The sequence below is a fragment of the Euleptes europaea genome, chromosome 10 (assembly GCF_029931775.1).
Source record: "Euleptes europaea isolate rEulEur1 chromosome 10, rEulEur1.hap1, whole genome shotgun sequence".
Classification (NCBI taxonomy): domain Eukaryota; kingdom Metazoa; phylum Chordata; class Lepidosauria; order Squamata; family Sphaerodactylidae; genus Euleptes; species Euleptes europaea.
In genome coordinates this window covers 72,656,766-72,676,887 of record NC_079321.1, presented here as the reverse complement: position 1 = coordinate 72,676,887, position 20,122 = coordinate 72,656,766, and the positions used below count along the sequence as shown (strand labels likewise).

The 20,122-nt window shown below is 44.3% G+C and overlaps 1 protein-coding gene across 1 annotated transcript; it reads right to left on the bottom strand.

Moving 5' to 3' along the window:
• Window positions 1-2,901: 2,901 nt before the first annotated feature.
• On the bottom strand, window positions 2,902-4,212 carry PKIB (cAMP-dependent protein kinase inhibitor beta). Its single transcript, XM_056856447.1, has 2 exons — window positions 4,040-4,212; window positions 2,902-3,061 (listed from the first exon to the last, which is right to left on the bottom strand). Exons 1-2 carry the CDS (start codon window positions 4,188-4,190, stop codon window positions 2,976-2,978), a joined length of 237 nt encoding a protein of 78 aa, XP_056712425.1. The 5' UTR covers window positions 4,191-4,212; the 3' UTR covers window positions 2,902-2,975.
• Window positions 4,213-20,122: the final 15,910 nt, after the last annotated feature.

The window sequence follows — 20,122 nt, the reverse complement described above, 5'->3', positions numbered from 1 at the left end:
AATTTCTTAAGTGTGAAATGGGACCTGTTGTTTGCAGGAGATTTTGGAAAGGATGTTAACAGGGGCAGCAAGGCAAATTGAATGAACACACAGCCCGACCACAGCCGTTCTAATGGTATACAGCAAATGGTTTCTGTCCCCAGTGGTGGTGCATGTTGGGGGTAGAATACACTGCTTAAGCACTGCTGTGTAGTGTTAGAGAGGAAGGAAGGGCCCCTTCCCTCAAGATGTAGCTAGAGGTATGCTGGAGTTGCATGGTGCAGACTTTATATCTGGAGAAGCAATATGCAGCTGGGACACAGGGCCAGTGCTGGTGTAAGGAAAATTCTGCTTTGCTGCGGTCACTTTCAAGCCCATTCATTATAACAGAAAATTGCTTCATAACCAGTATTTAGGTTTGTGCTAGCTGTGGCTGAACTGCCTTTAGGTCAGCACTGGGCAGAGCTGAGCCAACTGTGTGTATTGCTGACACACTTCATCTAGTGGCTTTCCCTGGTACAGCCTGTCCTATTTTGCCTCTGTGATATCCTGATTTATCAGCAGTGTGTGTGTTTGTGTGTGTAAAACCACAGGTTTGGCTGGTAAAATGGTCATTGTGCCCTCCCCCCAATCCAAAGTATTTTGTTCCTGATACCATTGGCTCATGGAATGATTGTATAACACAGATGGTAAAAATAATAGGTGCAATATACTTTAAATAATACAACCTTTATTATAAAACACAAATCAATCCTGCAGTAAAGCAAACTCTATGAGGAAGGAAATGCTCTCACTACAATGACTGTGACAGAACCAGTCATGAATCAATAACCCCACACCCTAACTCAGATGGAAAGCTTGTGTTCTGGGGCCTTGTGAAGACATGAGTGATGAAAGACACAACTGAGCAAAAGAGATGACAACAGATTTCATTTTTCAGGCTGAAATAAACTCAATTTAAAACGATTTACAAATGCCACAATATTACATTAAAAACGTATGGACAAACAAAACCTCAAGATCACTTACAGCCAAATTACCAAAAAAAACAGAAGTATTGGGGGCGGGAGGATATCTAAACCTACCCCCTTCACAACTTTCTCTAGCAAAATACCCTCCCGAATTTTTGTTTACTCCAGGGGGGGGAAATAGACCCCTTTGTGGGATACACAGCCTTTGGGGGGCATTTTCATCAAGGAAATGGTACAGGAGGAGGGCTCAATACTGGCTTCTTCTGCTGCATCTCCATTCCCTCCACCTTGTTCCATGTGAGTAAAAAAAAAAAGAAAAAAAAAAGAGAGAGATTAATCATGGCTATCCTGTATAACATACAGTTTGGCTCAAAAGAAGTAAAATATGAAAAAGGGGGAGTCCAGTCAAAGGGATTTCAAACTCCTAAGTGATCTCAGTGCATCCTGATATTTTGAAAGAATGGGGAAAGGGCATTTTTCCTTTGTCTTTGTAAACGTGTGCACCTCTAGCGACAGCTCAAGCCTCAGAAGGTCTTCATGAGGTTGCAGACCGATGGCATTCCATTTCCTCTAAAGAGCAAACAGCCCGGCACAAATACAGTGTGCTCCAGATACTGTGGAAATAACCTTTGATGTCTGGGAAGGGGAAAGGATAAGGAAAAGGTTATTTAAAAAAAAAATAATAACCAGTAAGAAGGGCCTTTCCAGCCAATAGCATGATAAATGTGCAGGTGCTATGGAGAATCCAGAAGTCTTTCTTCTGTTTCAGGATATCCCATTTTAACAGCTCACAGTCTGTGAAGGTCTCTTGCTAGGAAGAGATGTCCACCAGCCTGTGCAGCAAGAGCCAGCATGGTGTAGTGGTTATGAGCAGCAGACTCTAATCTGAAGAACCGGGTTTGATTCCCCACTCCTCCTCATGAGCAGCAGACTCTAATCTGGACAACCAGATTAGATTCCCCACTCCTCTCCATGGAGCCTGCTGGGTGACCTTGGGCTAGTCACAGTTCTCTCAGAACTCTCTCAGCCTCACATATATCACAAGGTGCCTGTTGTGGTGGTGGGGGGGGAGGAAAGGTGATTTCAGTAGATAAAAGCGGGGTATAAAAAACGTATCTTCTTTTTCTTCATCTGTCGCCACTGTGATTTATGTGTGGAATGTGGTTACATGGGAGCCATGGAAACCCACAAGATTCTGCCTATGACATCCTTCCAATATCCTCAAACGTTGGGCTGGATCCTAACCGTCTTTTCTGCTGGTGCAAAGAATGGCCTGCTAATGCAAGAGTCTCCTGCACAGGTGGAAGAGCCTGTTGTGTCAGTAGAAGTTTCCAGAGTAAAGTGCCCAACTGCAGCAGCGTGGACTGCTATGATCCGGCACACTGCATCATATTCTGAAGTGCTGGAGGCTCTGTTGGTTTGGCATGCTCCTGGTCACTGTACCACTGAAGCAGGCGAGTTCCTATGAAACTCTACAAACAAGTGGTGAACAAGACCAAGACAATGTCTTACCATTCCATAACCTTCTGCCCTGTTAAAAATATTTACTTCTTTCTAGGGTGCCTCTTTAAGAATAGAATTCATTTCTCCCATGATTTATAGTTGTTGTTTTTAAAAAATCAGTGAATAGGCTGCTCAACTGCACCATGATGAACCGTACGTGCATTTTGGATACTGGCTCTGGATCAGGTTTAAGAAAGTTTTTAAATCCATTTTTCGTTATCTTCTGATCCAAGTAGGTCCAAGTAGGTGTTTTTGTTGGTTGTACTTATTTATTTACACTGTCCAAAAGAATAAGGCTGAGCTGATTTCATTACAGGACAGAAAACAATTGTAAAACCTTAACAGGTATTCTGCAGATTGTCATTGGCTGTGATTTGTACACAGATACATTGCTATCTGATGGGCTGGGTAACATCACAAACCCCTTAAGAAGCCTCTCCTCACCAATATTGTGTCAGAGTCTAGCACAGATTGGGAGCGAAACCAGTTGGTGATCATCACAAGCCAAGCCATCCTTGGACATTAGGAATCCATGCCTTTTCCTTCTGCTTCTTGATTTTCCATTGCAGTGTCAGAGAATGAGGTTTCTCCACCTTCAGCTTCTTCATCTGAAGAGATGTGCACATGAGAAAGAACATATTAGACGCGCATGGAATAGCTGGGTCACAACATTCAGATCAACCGTATTTTGTTGTTATATGGGTATGTAACTGCTGAATTCAGATAATCTGGGAAGACACATAATAAGCCTCAGGTAATCTTAATTTTGCTGCAGGACCACCTCTCTCAAGAAGGTTCCATTGCAGGAGTTTTGTTCCAGTAGCCAAAGCCTGCTTACTGTGCCCTCATATAGGTTGGTGTGGATACATCCTCTATGGTAGTGAGAAAGGCACCTACTTTGTTATCCTTCAGGAAATTATGCAATGATAAACTTTTCAAGAGGGCTTTTTAACTGATATTTTAGTTTCATGGGGGTATCCTGACAGATTGTATGACTGTAAAATGTTTGTGTTCTAGTTTCCAATTATTATTATTTTTAAATAATTGCTATGATTTTAAACTTGTGTTAGCTGCTTTGAGTCCACTTGTGGAGGGGAAATGCACCTCAAGTAAATAATTAAATGTGCAACAGTGCAATCCTAAACAGAGTCACACCCTTCTAAATCCATTGAAGTTTGCTTAGGATGGCACTGTCAATTATGCAATACTTTTTCGCTGGCTATAGATATACGATCCCTTCTTCCACTCCAGTGTTTCAGCTGTTGTTTTTATCTTTTATACTTACTTTAAGCTTTGGTTTTAACTTGTTTTAATGATGTATTGGTTTGTTAGTTTTAATAGCTTTTAGGATATTTTAATGTGCACGTTTCAATTCATTAGCCACCTTGGTTGTTCCAAGGGACAGAAAGGCGGGGTAAAAACTTGTTAATAAATAACAATAAATAAATATGGATTAGGAAGCCATTGCACGTAATTATAAAATGGCCCGCAGACTTCATACCGAGTTGTCACAGTCACTAAGAAGTAGTAAGATCTTAATAATCAAGAAGGGTAACTCCTGGTTCTCAAGAATGGGTAGGCATTACCTCCTGACACGGATAGTTCAGCTAATTTAAGTGGCAGTTCTGATGTGCCAGCTCCAGCGGCAGAAGAACCCAGGATATCTGGTAAGGCATTTCGGCGGCCTGCTCTCCCCGATGCTGCAAAATCTGTGACCACAGGCTCCACATCAGTCATTTCTGACGTCTTTCCTCATAGCAACATCTGCCAAAAAGCACACAGTTAAAAAAAAAGTCCCTTGATTTCTGCAGTCAGGTCAGGACATGAAGTAATCCGGTTATTTAACAGAAGAAAGTAGTGTGTCTTTTGTGCTCTGAACCAGTTCTTCCTCAGTAAATGTCAGAGGCCTCAAAACCCCAATGCTGAAACTTTATCCCAAGAAGCAATTTCCCTTTCCCTTCTCCACTTCCCCTTTGTATTTTGACCACCAAACATACAAAGCATATTATAAATGCCACAACATTAATTAACAGCACAAAGAAAGTCCGGTGAGTCTACTTGGAATAAATTCTCTCTCTCTTGGTACACCGAGAGCAGTCTTACCAATAAACAGGGAGGGCATTCTACTATATTGACTTGTCTCATTGATTTTTTATCCACTCTGATCTATATGTTGAGGGCATGTGAATATAGGTAATAAATACAAAACCAGATTTCCCTCCAGAATGCCCACTTGAAGCTTGGTTGGACTAGCAATGGCCATATCCTTTAGGACAGATTCCATCTAAGAAGTGGCATTGTACTGAAAATAGTACTGAATTGAAAGCCAATTTAGGCTAACAGACCATTCCTGAAGAGGGGGTGTGTGTGGATCCGCAGTGGCCGGGAGCAGCGCAGCTGCTGAAAAAGGTGGCGCAGCCCCACCACTGTTCAAGGGGATGTTCCCAGGGCTGTGGAAGCTGCCTAAAGGAAGGTCCACTCCCAAGAATGCTGCAGGAATGCCTCCCCCCCACACACACACCAGTGAGGACTTTCCAAGAAAGTCCTGCTGACGTGTTCGCCCCCAAGCAAGCATAGGTGCCACCTCATTCTGTGATAAGGTGGCACCTACTCCAGTGCGGGGTCACACTGGCACCTAAGGAGCTTCGGCCCCTCCTTCAGGAATGGGCTCTGAGTCTTTTCTCTGTCTTCCACATTTGTATCTTGCCTTTCCTCCAAGGACCTCCCAACAGTTTACATGGGTCTCCCCTCCCCATCTGATCTGAAAGGCAGATTTGGCTGAGAAAGGATGACTGGGCTAAGGTTACTCACGGTGAACATCTTTGCAGAACGGAGGTATGAACTGGGGTCTCCCCACTCATAGTAATTTGCCTGGGAAGAGTGATTCTGCTAGACTATTATCTGAAGTAGCATTAGCTGGCATTAGCATTATGTCTATTGGCGGTAACAGGAAAGGTCTCTCTATTTGGTTTCCATCAGAGGTGGTTTTCACATGGAGGGGGCCTTCTGTGGTTTCCCCACTGCTGGTGCAGCTGCCGTTACAGCAGGAACAGGGCTTCCACATAGCAAGTTCCCCAAAGTTTCCCTGCCCCAGTCCCTCAGCAGCTGCAGCCATACTTCCTCCCCCAGGCCATAGGGGATTTTTCACTTTTCAAAAAAACATTGGCAACTGAACATCAATATAACACTATATATATATATATATATATATATATATATATATATATATATATATATATATATATATATATATATATATATATATATATATATATATATATATATATATAAACAGATTGTTGGCTTCTCAGCTTTTAAAATGCACTATTTATTTTGTTATGGAGATATACCTTTCCCCTTATATCTCCACAATGGAGGGGCTACAGAACTACTTACAAAAAGGAAACGTGGGCATTCAGAGAACTTGTTACATATATGGTTATAACATTATAGTGATATTCAGTTGCTAATTTTTAAAAGGCACCTAGTGGCTGGAAAAGTAAATAGCTATCATGGGGACAGAGACAAGGAAAATGTGGGTGGGAAAATCTGAACTTTCCCATCCATGTGGTGACTATCCAGGCTTCATTCCAATCTTTCCCCAAACTTCACAACAAAGCAAGTTTGAGAAAGATAAAAGTCAGGGAAACCCTTGGCACTGCATGAACATTCCACAATATTGTTAGGAAGCATGCACGGGATGGGGAGACGCTTTCCAACTGCATCCAGGCAGACTACTCATGTGGAAAGAGACTGATGCAACCTACCCAATCCAGAAAGCAATCCGCACCTGGGAGCCTGTTCCCGGCAAGGATGATCAACAAGCTGATCAGTATGATTTTTAATTTAACAGGATTAATTATATGCTTTGCATTTATAAGCAAGATTAGTAGGTGAGGGAAACCTTTTTAAAAGAGTCATGAATGGATATGTTTTAGGAACTGAATATGGTTGAAATAAAGGCTGAAACTGTAAATGGCCCTCTCTTTATGTGCCATGCTATTTTTAATGCTCAGTGTTGTCGTGGGAGAAAGGAACGGCGAGGCTCTCATCAGGATTTCCTTTGCTGTAATGCTGTTAACATTTGCTTGCTGGTGTTGTAATACATCACCCCCCTTCTTTTTTTGCATGGCAGCTTGGGGTCCTGTTCTGTTCACTTGAACTGTGGTGGAACAGATCTTATTTCAGACTTGTTAGTTTTGTCAGGGAGCAGCTTGATTTCATCGAGTTCTGACAGAAATTCTTCTAGGTGATTACTGGTACTGCTGTTTTACAGATGATCTTTGTTTCACACAATCACTGTCCAATTGTGCTGAAAACATAGAATCATAGAGTTGGAAGGGACCACCAGGGCCATCAAGTCCAACCACCTGCACAATGCAGGAAATTCACAACTACCTCCCCCCCCCCAGTGACCAGAAGATGGCCAAAATGCCCTCCCTCTCATCATCTGCCTAAGGTCACAGAATCAGCATTGCTGACAGATGGCCATCTAATCTCTTCTTAAAAACCTCCAGGGAAGGAGAGCTTATCACCTCCCGAGGAAGCCTGTTCCACTGAGGAACCGCTCTAACTGTTAGAAAATTCTTCCTAATGTCTAGACGGAAACTCTTTTGATTTAATTTCAACCTGTTGGTTCTGGTCCGACCATCTTGGGCAACAGAAAACAACTCGGCACCCTCCTCTATATGACAGCCCTTCAAGTACTTGAACATGGTTATCATATCCCCTCTCAGTCTTCTCCTCTTCAGGCTAAACATACCAAGCTCCTTCAACCTTTCCTCATAGGACTTGGTCTCCAGACCCCTCACCATCTTTGTTGCCCTCCTCTGGACACGTTCCAGCTTGTCTACATCTTTCTTAAATTGCAGTGTTCAAAACTGAACACAGTACTCTAATTGAGGTCTAACCAGCGTGGAGTAAAGCGATACCATCACTTTGCGTGATCTGGACACTATACTTCTGTTGATGCAGCCCAAGACTGCATTTGACTTTTTAGTTACAGCATCATACTGCTGACTCATGTTCAGTGTTTGGTCTACTAAGACCCCAAGATCCTTTTCACACACACTACTGCTCAAAAAAGTCTCCCCATCCTATAATTATGCATTTGATTTTTCCTACCTAAATGCAGAACTTTACATTTGTCTTTGTTGAAGTGCATTTTATTAGTTCTAGCCCACTTCTCCAGCCTGTCAAGATCATCCTGCATCTTGGCTCTGTCTTCTACCATATTTGCTACCCCTCCCAATTTAGTATCATCTTCAAATTTAATAAGCATGCCCTCTATTTCTTCATCCAAATCATTTATAAAGATGTTGAACAACACAGGGCCCAGCACAGATCCCTGAGGAACTCCAGTAGTCACCTCTCCAAGTGGATGAGGAACCATTAACTAGCACTCTTTGGGTACAATCTGTCAACCAGTTGCAGATCCACCTAACAATAATAGGATCTAACCCACATTTTCCCAATTTGTCAACTAGAATACTATGTGGAACCTTATCAAAAGCCTTACTGAAATCTAGATAAACTATGTCTACAGCATTCCCCTGATCCAGCAAGGTAGTAACTTTCTCAAAAAAGGAGATAAGATTAGTCTGACGTGACTTATTCTTGGGAAACCCGTGCTGGCTCTTAGTGATCAGATCCATCCTTTCTAAATGCTCAAGGACTGACTGTTTGATTATTTGTTCGAACACTTTTCCTGGTATAGAAGTCAAGCTGATGGGTTGGTAGTTACCTGGATCCTCCTTTTTCCCCTTCTTGAAGATGGGGACAACATTTGCCAGCTTCCAATCGCTCAGGGGGAGGAGGAAGCGAGGCGGGTGGCGGTGCCGGCTCATCTGGGCGTGGGGCTTCCCCTCCCACCAAAAGTGGTGGTGGTGGGGATCGGGTCTGAGAACGGGTTTGTACGGCTAAGGTGGGCAGTAGACCTCGTTGGGCAGAGATGAAGAGCAACTCTGTGGGCCGATCAACCTTGGTGGGATATTGGGGAAGTCTGGATAAAGCGTCAGCCAGAAGGTTTTGCTTTCCTGGTACATATTTTAGGACGAATCGAAATTGGGCAAAGAAGTCCGCCCAGCGCACGTGCTTTGCGGACAGCTTGCGAGCCCCCGTTAGGGCCTCTAGGTTTTTGTGATCGGACCACACTTCAAAAGGCACCTTGGAACCCTCTAAAAACTGCCTCCACACTGTCAGGGCATGCTTTACCGCGGCGGATTCCTTTTCCCAAACAGCCCAATTGAGTTCGGATTGAGTGAACTTTTTAGATAAATACGCGCACAGATGCAAGTGCCCATCCTCCCCCCGCTGCAGGAGCGCACCCCCCATCGCTACATCGGAAGCGTCTATGTGCACTACGAATGGTTGATTGCAGTCTGGGTGCTGCAAAACAGGTTCAGATGTAAAAAGCTGCTTAAGACTATCGAAGGCGGCTTGACACTGGGGGGTCCACTCCACCAGGGCATTGGGTAAGGTGGCTGTATTCCCCTTTCCCTTAGTTTTAAGGAGGTTCGTGATGGGTAGCGTGATCTGAGCGAAATGTGGGAGGAACACCCTGTAAAAATTCGCGAACCCGAGAAATCTTTGGACCTGTTTACGGGTAGAGGGTGGTTCCCAACCGAGCACAGCTTGCACTTTTTCAGGATCCATAGTCAGTCCCTGGTGCGAGATAATATATCCTAGGAAAGTCAATTGCTTTTTATGAAACTCGCATTTAGACACTTTAGCATACAGCTGATTGTCTCTGAGACGTTGCAACACCTCTCGAACCAAGGCAACATGCTCATCCATGGTTTTAGAGTAAATGAGAATATCATCTAAATAGACCACCACTCCTTTGAACAGTAGATCATGGAGGATCTCATTAATGAGTTGCATGAAGACCACCGGAGCCCCTTTTAATCCAAAAGGCATCACCATAAATTCGAACATCCCAAAGCAACTGGAAAAGGCTGTCAAAGATTTATCCCCCTCCCGGATTCTGACTCTGTAATAAGCCTCGACTAAGTCCAATTTGGTGAAAATGTGTCCCTCCTTCAATGGTCCCAAGAGATCAGAAATGAGGGGGATAAGCATTCGTTTGAATAACATCATTGAGTTTTCGAAAGTCAATACACAAACACAAATCTCCTGTTTTCTTATGCACAAAGAAAGCCGGTGCTGAATAGGGACCGGTGGAGGGTCGGATGAAACCGTGAGCCAAGTTCTTGTCTAAGAATTCGTGGAGCACTGTCCGTTCCATAGGACTCATTGGGTAGATCTTACTCTTTGGCAGTTTTCCATTCCCCCCACTTCAATAGCACAGTCCGTCCGGCGGTGGGGGAGGAAGTAACACATCACACTCCTGCACATTAAACACGTCTGCAAAGTCCTGATATTCGGGCGGCACTTGGGTTGGACTGGAGGTGTCCGAGGCCAGGGCAGGAGTTGGTTTGATTACCACTTCCGGTGCTGACGCTGGGCTGATTGCCACGTCCTCCCAGGGGCTCCTGGGGAGAATCCAAGTTTGCGTGTAATTTGGGGTGTTTTACCGCACCCCAATCCAGCCCTTGCAAGTGGGCTGAGAAGCAGGAATTCCCTGCAGCCATATATGCGGTTTGATCTCCTGAATACTCCGAGGAAGCTTTATTAAGTCCCCCGAAGTTTCAGACGTTTGATCCCGTGGGCACGAAGGGATTGAAATCGCCAGCGCGCAACTTCGGCTTTAGAATCTACCCTCCAGCACCTTATAAACATCATAAGGACTACATCAAGATTAAAACCTCACCTCCAGACGCCCAAGTGAGTAGATAAGAATCCTTCGCTTTTCACTGGCGTTATTGAATAACAGGGGGTTGAAGAAAACATTCCGGGTAACCGTTTCCCTCCCTTAATTAAACTGGATGATTTTGCTGCATGAGAACCATCAGACAAAGCAGCAGGAGCCTTATCAAACTGATCAACTTAAACTAAAACAACGAGCTTGAATGATTGACGTAAGATCGGCCAATCCGATGCGTTCTTAAAGGAAGGGGAGGGAGAAACCTTTGAGAATTTGCTTGGGGTAAAAAAGGTCCTCCAGCCACGTTTTACAACAAAGAGGATTTCTTGACCGGAAGACTCTGTGCTTCATTCAATATCCCTCTCTATTGTTCTACAAGCAAATCAACAGGAAGAAGGTCGTAGGACCGGAAATTCGTCTTACTCGTGTTACACCAAAACCATTCTTGAAGGTAGCAACCATAGAGAAGAGACGATAGAAGGTCCGCGATGAGGCAACTCCTGGATCACTTCCTGGTTCTGCCGATCTAGAGCGTCTGGTAAAACTCGTTGGTATTTTCAACTTTAAAAAGTTATTTTAAGCTTAAATACTCACTTCTTCAACCCGAAAAAGATATTAAGCTGGTCAATGAAATATTCTCTATCAACTACATGTAATGGACTCCTGCTAGATGACCATCAATTTTTTAACTAAGTTACATATGTAAATGTCTGGAACCTCTCCCTGATCTGGCTAAATTCATAGCCCTGCCCTTATGAAATTAAAGGAAACTTTACAGAATTTAACCATGGAAAAAAAAGTACAGGACATGCTTGCTAAACATTCTGAGGCGACAATTAAACAAGTAAAACAGATATCAACACAGATGGCTCAACTGATTTCAATGATGATGACTCTTGACCAATCATCACAGGTATGTAATCAGAAGTTGGATCTGGTTACAGAAGATATAAAAGTCATGAAAATTCAAATGATGGCCACAAATACAGACATACAAGTAATGGATTCTTCTGTCCAAAAAGTCATGGAAGAATACAAGGATACAAAGAAGAAGACAGAAGTCCAAGAAGGTAACCAGCTGCTGACAAAGAGATCAGACATACAAGAAATGGACTTTTCATCTAAAAAAGTCATGGAAGGACGTGTGGATATAAGGAAGAAGAGAGCAGGTCAAGGAACACAGATTGAAGCCATGATGGAAATGAAGCCCAGAAAGAATTATTTTTGGACACGCACCCTGTCTGAGGAAATGAGAGAGCATAAAGAAATCCTGTTCCCATACCTGACTGACTTATTTCAGTTGCAGAAGGAAGTATTAGACCATGGTTAAAGGACTGATTTAAATATGATTGCTGGATTGGAAGGCTTTGACAGTGTGGATGGGTGGCATGGCTATTAACGATGTAGTGGAATTAAGATTTAGACATCATTTTGGGATTATGTAAACAAGTCCTCCTTATATAGACTATCAATTGATATAAAAGTATACTGGAATATGTGATTATTAATTTAAGGAAAATGTTGGAATGTACTAAGGATATTGGGTTTTTCTCCTTTTTTTTATAAGGGGTGGACTTGTGATATGGATCTGGGATATGATTTACACTGAAATAAGATCGATTAAACAGGAAATATCCCTAAAATATTGGAGAGGATGTTGTTTAATATGATTAAATTTATGTTATACTGGCTGCAATCTTATGCAGCCAAATGGAAAGGGACAAAGGTTTCAGAATAAAGGGATCAAATCATTTAAATGTTAGAACTGGTGGAGTTGGAGAAACTAGGGAAAAGGGGAGAATTTAAGGAATCATTGTGATAATGTATAAGATCTGGGAAAAATGGAAGGTTACTTTTTACTCTGATCCAGAATGTAAAATTTTATATAACATGAAACTTTAGAATGAGATTAATACTAGGATCAGAATATGTTAACGAAGGATAATAACACTTCATTAAGAGGTAGATGGAGGTGATGGGGAAGTCGATTTATTTTTTATGCTTAATGATAATCAAGACAACAATTAATGTAATTGTGATTGTGATATTATTTTTACATTGTTGTTAAAATTATCAAGAATTTATAGTTTTAAAAAACCAATAAAAATTTATTAAAAAAAAAAAGGAGTTGGTTTGATTACGGTTTTAACGGCCACTTCATATCGGTGTAACTCACACAGCGGGCTATTGAACGTTAAAGTCTCAGCTTCCCAGTCTATGGTGGGACTGTGTCCTTTGAGCCAATTTGCTCCTAACACCACAGCATATCGAACATTGGGCACAATAGTAAAGTTGATTTGTTCCCAAAGTGGCCAATTCCCATCGCCACTCTGTCAGTGCAACGGTCAACTCCCCCCCCCCCCAAATCACTGCCATCCATTTGAGCAAATTGAACAGGTGCCGGCAAAGGGACTGATTTCACTTGGAGCACCTTAAAGGTGGTTTCGTTAATTAACGAGCGGGCACATCCAGAGTCTATTAATGCTTTAACTTGTAATTGAGGACCTTTTCTATAATGTCGTAATATCACATCTACCTACACAGTCTCTTCTACTTCACTCACCATGAAAGGAGCCTCGGGTTTTGCAGGAACACCTGCGGAGGTCTGCAGTATCGCTCCTTCTACCGCAGACCCAGTCCCTTTTTTGGCTGTTCTAGGGTTAAGGGCTGGGGAGTTCCAGTGGTCACTGAAGAAGCGGAGCTACCCTCCCCAGGAGTAGTAACTGTAATCCTGGACCCCGACGGGTCCGCTGGCGAAAGGTCCGTTGTCACTTCTCCGGCGTGCAGAGCTGGGGGTGCTTTTCGTCTTGGAGCGATGTTCCGCTCGGCTGCAGTGCCTCTCTCCCAAGCGCATCCTCTCCCGCGAGGAGTCCCCTCTGGCTGGGGAGTGGGACTTGGCAGTCCAGGATGTGATGGACAAGTGGCAGCAAAGTGACCCATGTAACTGCAAAAGAGGCAGGCTCCCCTTTGAAACTGCAATGCTCGGTCTTGCGGAGGTAGAGCCGGCCTCCGCGGGGCCTGAGGAGCGGCAGGTTTGGGAGGGTTTGTCTGGTTTCCCCCCTTCCTGGCCTGCGGTCGGGAAAGGGAAATAAACTGGAAGCAGCTTTCATCTTCCTCCGCCAGTAAAATCCACTCATCCAAGGTGGCTGGGTCTCGCTGCATGTATGTCCAGTTTAGAATCTCAGGATGCAACGCTGCTCTGAAGTAATGCACCCGGGTAGCTTCAGTCCAATCCACTATTTTATTAGCGAGTCTTTGGAACTCATCCGCAAACTCTCGGACTGAGGAGGATCCTTGACGGAGTTGTAGCTTTGGCCTTCTCCCCTTGAAATGGATCCTCAAAACGTCTTCTCAAAGCTCACATGAATTCATTAAGCAACAGTATGGAGTGGGCCCTGGTATCAAACTGGAGAACCATCCATTCTGCAGCCTTTCCCGTCAAAAGTGAGGAAACGAATCTTACTCGGCTGTGAACCAGGACTGTCCTGGCGGCAGCGTTCTGTGCTTCCCGGCGGCACAGGGCAGGATCCGGAACAGTTTGCGGAACGTCTTCCCCTGAGCCCCTGCCATTGGGAAACAGAACTCATGCCCCTGAATTGGGGCCGCCAACTCCTGTTGCGTCTCACGGAGCGCAAGCTCAGCCAACAACTGAGTTAGGAGAGCAAAGTCTTCTTGCGCCAACCGGGCCTCCTCCAGCAAAGTATCTAGCCCCAAAAGGTCATTGTGGGCACGTAGATCAGCGTCCTGAGTCCTCCAGGGGGTCGCCGCTGCCAGGCGACGCCACTGATCAATCACCAGCCCAACCAGCAGGGTGGACTCCGCGTAAGTCCACTGCGCCTCCTCCAAGACGGCACACAGAAAGTCGGGGTCCTCGGGGAGCTCGTCCTGCGCCCCAAACCGAGGAGACGAGTGTCTAGGCGAACCCTCCAGGGCTCCAGCCAAGGTCAGCAAGTAAGGATAGGACTAGTGTCCTAATGTAAGCTCTAGCCCTGCGGCAAACCCATAAACAGATTTCAGCAGACAGCAAATCCATGAAAGCAGTTTTATTGGTTAGAATCGACAGGTTTCAGAAGCCATATTCAAAAGGACACTAGTAAGGGTCAAAGGCAAGGCACATAGCATATATGGGAGAGCAAAAGGAGATAACCGGTTACCCAGGCAACCCCCCCCCCCTCCAACAGGCAGGAAGGAGCACTCGGCGATTCCCACAGTATGGGAATCTATGAAGACTAAACACAGGGCTTAGACTGGCCTTGGACAGAATAGCACAACAGCACCTGGAAGCAGCACAACAACACTACCACATACCATCCTCATGGCCTGCTCCTGACAGCACCTCACCTGTTTGCCAAGACTTTTCAAAAATAATGGACAGAAGTTCCGAAATTACATCTGCAAGTTCTTTGAGTACCCTTGGGTGCAATTCATCTTGGGTGCAATTAAAGAGTTGCCCTCTTTAAATGAATCATCAATCAGTCAAGTCACTTGTAAATTTGGAACACACAGAAGTCACACTGATGTCCCTCCACCTGCCATGACCACTAGGAGCTTTCTTTTAACAATGGAAACAAAGGTTTTCACTGGCAAACTGTGCGTCACCAGAAGTAGGCTCAATAATTGACCTTCATTTGTGAGAATGAGCAGCTCTTCCATGATTTTTTACAATGATTGAACACATGAAGCTGCCTTATACTGAATCAGTATTGTCTACTCAGACCAGCAGAGGCTCTCCAGGGTCTCAGGCGGGGGTCTTTCACATCATCTACTTGCCTAGTCCCTTTAACTGGAGATGCTGGGGATTGAACCTGGGACCTTCTGCATGCCAAGCAGATGCTCTACCACTGAGCCACTGCCCCTCCCCTTGTTATTCGGAAATGTCTCTTTTGCAAAATATCAGAATTGAATTAAGCTTAAAAATGAAGGGACGCTGCCACACTGGGAAAAGAATTTTTAAGTCATAGTGTAAGATTTGAAAGCTAACTTCTGATATTTGATCACAATAAATATGTGCTCATTGACCCCTTCCACACACTGCCATTAACTATTCTTATGAGTCCTACTAGGTTAACCAAAGTCCTGTTAAATCAAATGCAAGTTCAGATCACAATTTCATTTTGACCCTGCTGTGGCTCAAATACTTTGGTCAAATACTGGCAGGAATACCCTGAGGGGAGTGAGACCACTTGTTCTTCTTTAGAGGTATTGGACTATCTGTCAGCCTAATTGGACTATCTGTCAGCCTAATTGGGAAAAATGCGTCACAGGCTCAGAGTTGAGTTCATTTTGCTCAGGTAATAAAAGAAACTTTGTCTCCTGAGCATCATCGTTATAGCCTATCTCAGGATCAAAAATTGTTCATAGTAGATCGATGTGAAGAGTCCTCTGTTGAAAACTTCAATGTGTCCGTGTGTCAGCTCTCCTCTCCACTTAAGTGTATTATTTCATGTTATTTTCTAGTCTCCTTTCTCTCCATCCTTCCCTCTGAGGGCCAAGCTGCTTGATATACCTGGCAGGTTCTGCATCACGGTTATTCAACTGGACTCGCAGACAGATGTACTTCAGGGGAATTCACCTTCCAGTTTTCCTCCCACCCCACTTTCACCAGCAGAAAGGAAGGTGGGTTTTGCCCCTTTTCTCTAAGTGTCCTTTCTAGGTCAGATGGAGCCAGAGGACAGACACAAAAATCCCCCCTGCTTCATTTCCACAGACCAAAACAGTGTAGGAGGGAAACTGCAAGCTCCAGAGGAACTGTGGAAAGCTGGTAAGGTTCCAAAAAAGATGTAAGATCATATTGCCCCAGTTAGCCTTTCCAAGTTAAAGCCTCTTTCCTCAGTGGCTTAAATAAGAATGGTTTGGAGGCTGACTGAGTTCCCCGATATCCATGTTTTCTTATTGATTGTTTTTATCATTGAGATTTTATGATCTGAATGGAAGCCATTTCAGACAAAATGAAGTAAGGTAGAAATGTTTGAAATAAATAAATAAAATACAGATGCAGGTATGTCTCATCCTGAACATAGATCCTGTTTCTTCTATCTTGTATAAATAACTAAACAACAGAATAGCCTCCAGCATAGTGGCAAAATCTGAGGTTACATTTTCTATCCCCACTCACTAAGATACCGTCATATCCAATTTCTTTTGTATACCAGAAAATATTGCACAGAAATTATTTGAGTCAATCGTTTAACTACTTTTTATTAGTACAGCAGGTTCAAGTATGTTTACTTGTTTCTCTGCTGTACTTGCTCCATATTAGCTTCAGAACAGAAATCTCATTACAGCAGTGTCTCAAAGAGCCCCATATATTAATTTATTTTTATATATTGAAAACATTTCTATGCCACCTTTCCACTCAAACAGGGTTCCCAAGGCAGCAAACATCAAACATTAAAACATTTAAAATAAAGTGTATATATACACTAATTCAATAAAAACACACATAACACCAAAACCCAGGGAGGAGGCCAATAACAGTTACTGGGGACATGCCAAAACAGAACAAAAAAGTCTTCACCTGCTGGCAGAAGACAATAGATGGAGACAGACAAATCTCCTTGGGGAGGGAGTTCCAAAGTTTTGGCACCATGACTGAGAAGGCCCTTTCTTGGGTTGCCACCTGTCTAGCCTCAGATGGCAGAGGCAATATCCCAAATATGACCAATATCCCAAACAGACCTTCCACTGAAAGGTCATATCCTATTCTGCTGATATGATTGGTTAAGTAAAATTAATATTAGAATCTTCTATTATTCTATCTGGGAACAGATAGGTTTCAAATATCACTCATCAATTTCCTCATCATCCACTGACAAGGATGAATGTATTTTCTTCAGTCAACCCATGTCCTCTGGAACTAACATCAACCCTCCTGTATCTGTGTTTCTGTTCCCACTTCTGAGATGCTGAGTCCAAGTAAGCTGTGTAATAGTAGGTTATTAGAATTTCGGAACTCAGACTGTGAAAGTTGCCCTTTAAAGTTACTTTTTCGTCAAGTGCATCAATGTGATGTTTGTGCTATGGTTTACAGAGAACTCATGCTGTACACATATGTACACTTTCATTTATAAAGTTACTACTCCTGATCAATGGGATTGCAAAAAAGAGGAAGCGGCAGCATTGTATTACTCAACATGGCAGTTACTCAAACCTAGACATACGCAGTGGCCTTGGGACTTTTCAGCTACCCAAATCTTATGCTAAGAACGAGTGGTTTTGTATCCCTGACCTGGATGGCCCAGGATAACTCAATCTCATCAGATCTTGGAAGCTAATCAGGGTTGGCCCTGGTCAGTATTTGGATGGGAGACGAACAAGAAATACCAGGGCCTCTATGCAGAGAAAGACAATGGGAAACCACCTCTGAAGTCTCTTGCCTTGAAAAGCCTAGGGCGTCGCCATAAGTCAGCTATGACTTGGCAGCAAAATAAAATAAAATAAAATCCTATAATTGTCATTAATTGTATATATTTTGGGGTGTGCAATAAGATTCCAGAAACAAAACTGCTGGTGGTGTTACTTAGTTTCTTGGGGAAATGTCAAATATTACTCAGAGGCAAACCTTATTTTGTAACTAAGTATCTACTAAGTAAGGAGATGCTGACAGTCACAACTCCCAGCTGAATTTACCTGCATGATACATACGTTAAAATAAGTTTTCTCACAATTCACACGTTCTTTTCAGGCAGCAACATAAAAATGGATTGCATGGAATAGTCATAAAATATGTCTAAATTCTAAGAGCAGTAATTTTCACTGCCTTCAGGACTTTACAAGAACCAATACATAGCCTCTTGTGCAAAAAGTGTGTGGGGCAGATACAAGAAAAGAGGAATAATTTCAGAGGGTAGCCGTGTTGGTCTGCAGCAGAAGTAAGTCTCATGCTGTGTGCAATCATTCACAGCTTTTCCTTCTTTTGGAGGAACTAACAGCGTGATCCTAGGTATGAGGGATGTGTAGCCTCTCATTTTGTGTTTGGCTTTTATTTTGCACTACAACAGTTATGAATCCAGTCTGCAGCAAGCTGAAATTCTAGTTTACAGGAAAGAAATATTATTAAAAGTATAACCTTATGAACACACATATTAGAGAAAGCACACATGTTAAAGGTACCACCTTATAGTTAGCACCCAAAACACTTCACTGAAGCACCTAATGAAATGTATGTTTAACTCTCATATGTATCCTCAAAGAAATAGAAGTTAGAGACAAAAGTTAAGGTTTCACTTTTGAGATAGGCAACACTTCACTAATAGCCTAAAAGGGCCAAGTATTATAATGCAGCCAAAGTACAGAAGTTCTCCAAAAAAGACAGTAGCTTAGATGCATCTCCAAGAACATATTAAATCATACAGTAGTTTAAGGACTGTCAGATAACACACCTGGCTAATTGGACAAAAGGTATGCCAAGATGACAGCTTAATTGGGAAAAGGCATGCCAAGGTGACACCAAGAGGTATACCTTGTCCCGGGAGGGGCCCCCAAACCCCCTTCCCGGGCCTTGGAACGGCCCCCACACTCACCGGGGGGCCGCGAAGGGCAGCGTCACCGCGGCTCCCTCTCCCCCCAGCAGCCCTGCAAGCCGGCCGGAGAGGAGGAAACCCAACAGGAGCCGCCGCCGGAGCCGCCAGCAGAAGCCCCGCCAGCCCGACCCAAGCCGCGGCAGGAGCCGCAGGCCGCCGCCGCGCCGGCCCAGCCGCCGCCGAGGGGGCCGGGGCTTGACCCGGCACCATCCCGGGAGCCCCAGCCAGAGGCGCAGCAGGCCGCCCCCGCACAGGCGAGGCCGGGGCAGCTGAGGGCCGCCAGCCTACAGGGCCAGCGGCCGGAGTAGAAGCGCCCGGGAGGGGCGTGGAGAGGGCCGCGGCGGGAGCGGCCCCACCCGCGGCCCAGCTGATCGGCGGGCGGGCGAGGGCGGGGAAGCGAAGAGGGCCACGCCTGGCTGCCTATGGCAGGGAAGCCAGCCCTCCTCCGCCCTTATATGGAGTTCCTGGGGAGGGTTAGGGGCGGAGCTGGGGAGGGGCTTCTCTGGCCTGGAGGGATATAAGGCCAGAGAAGTCTGCCTGCCGGGGAGGATACGAGAGCCAGGGTAAAGTTACAAGGTGTGTCCTGTGGCAACCTGGCGACGGCCGAGGGAGTCGAGCTCTGACTCCCCCTCGGATTGGTCTGAGGCGGAAGAGATTGTCTCAGCCTCAACATCCTCCAGGTCAGAGACCCCCACGCCGGCCGCACCCAAGGAGCAGCGCGACATACCTCTCATGCGTTATCTCATTTGGGGAGGTAAAAAGGGGTATCTGGCCAGTTTCAAAGGTATAGGGCCTGGCACAGGAATGAGGATAAGATAGTGAAAAGGCCAAAGGCTTTGGTCCAGTACCAGTTAAGCTAATTGATTATGTGAGATCATGGGCATGTGTAGAAAGCACCCAACGATAAGAGGATGGTAGACAAGGGGCTCACAATTGTATAAATACTCCCATATGCTGTATGATGTTTTGAAGAGTTGCATTTGCTGTCTTGAGACAGACTCTTCCTGCCGGCATAATAAAATTACCTCTTGCTTCAACCTGAGTCGTCCCCGTTCTTGGTGGGTCTGTGCCAGTGAGCAGGGTCTGGCGTTTATGTCCAACAGGTATGTTTACTCAAATAAATCCTGGAGGACTGACTCACAAGTAAATATACTCAGGAGCAATACTTAAGCATTGGTTCACATTAATATCCAGCAGTTGGGGGGGGGGTTAACACACAGTCATGTACTTGGGTTATGTGACCGTGACCACTGAAAATGTTTTGTGTAAACTGGAACTTAGAAGAGGCAGGCGTGAGTAGAAAGCCAGCTATGAGTAGAAAGAAGGCAGAAATGGATGCAGATGACTTTTTTTTTTCATGTAGTCTTCTACCCAAATACATA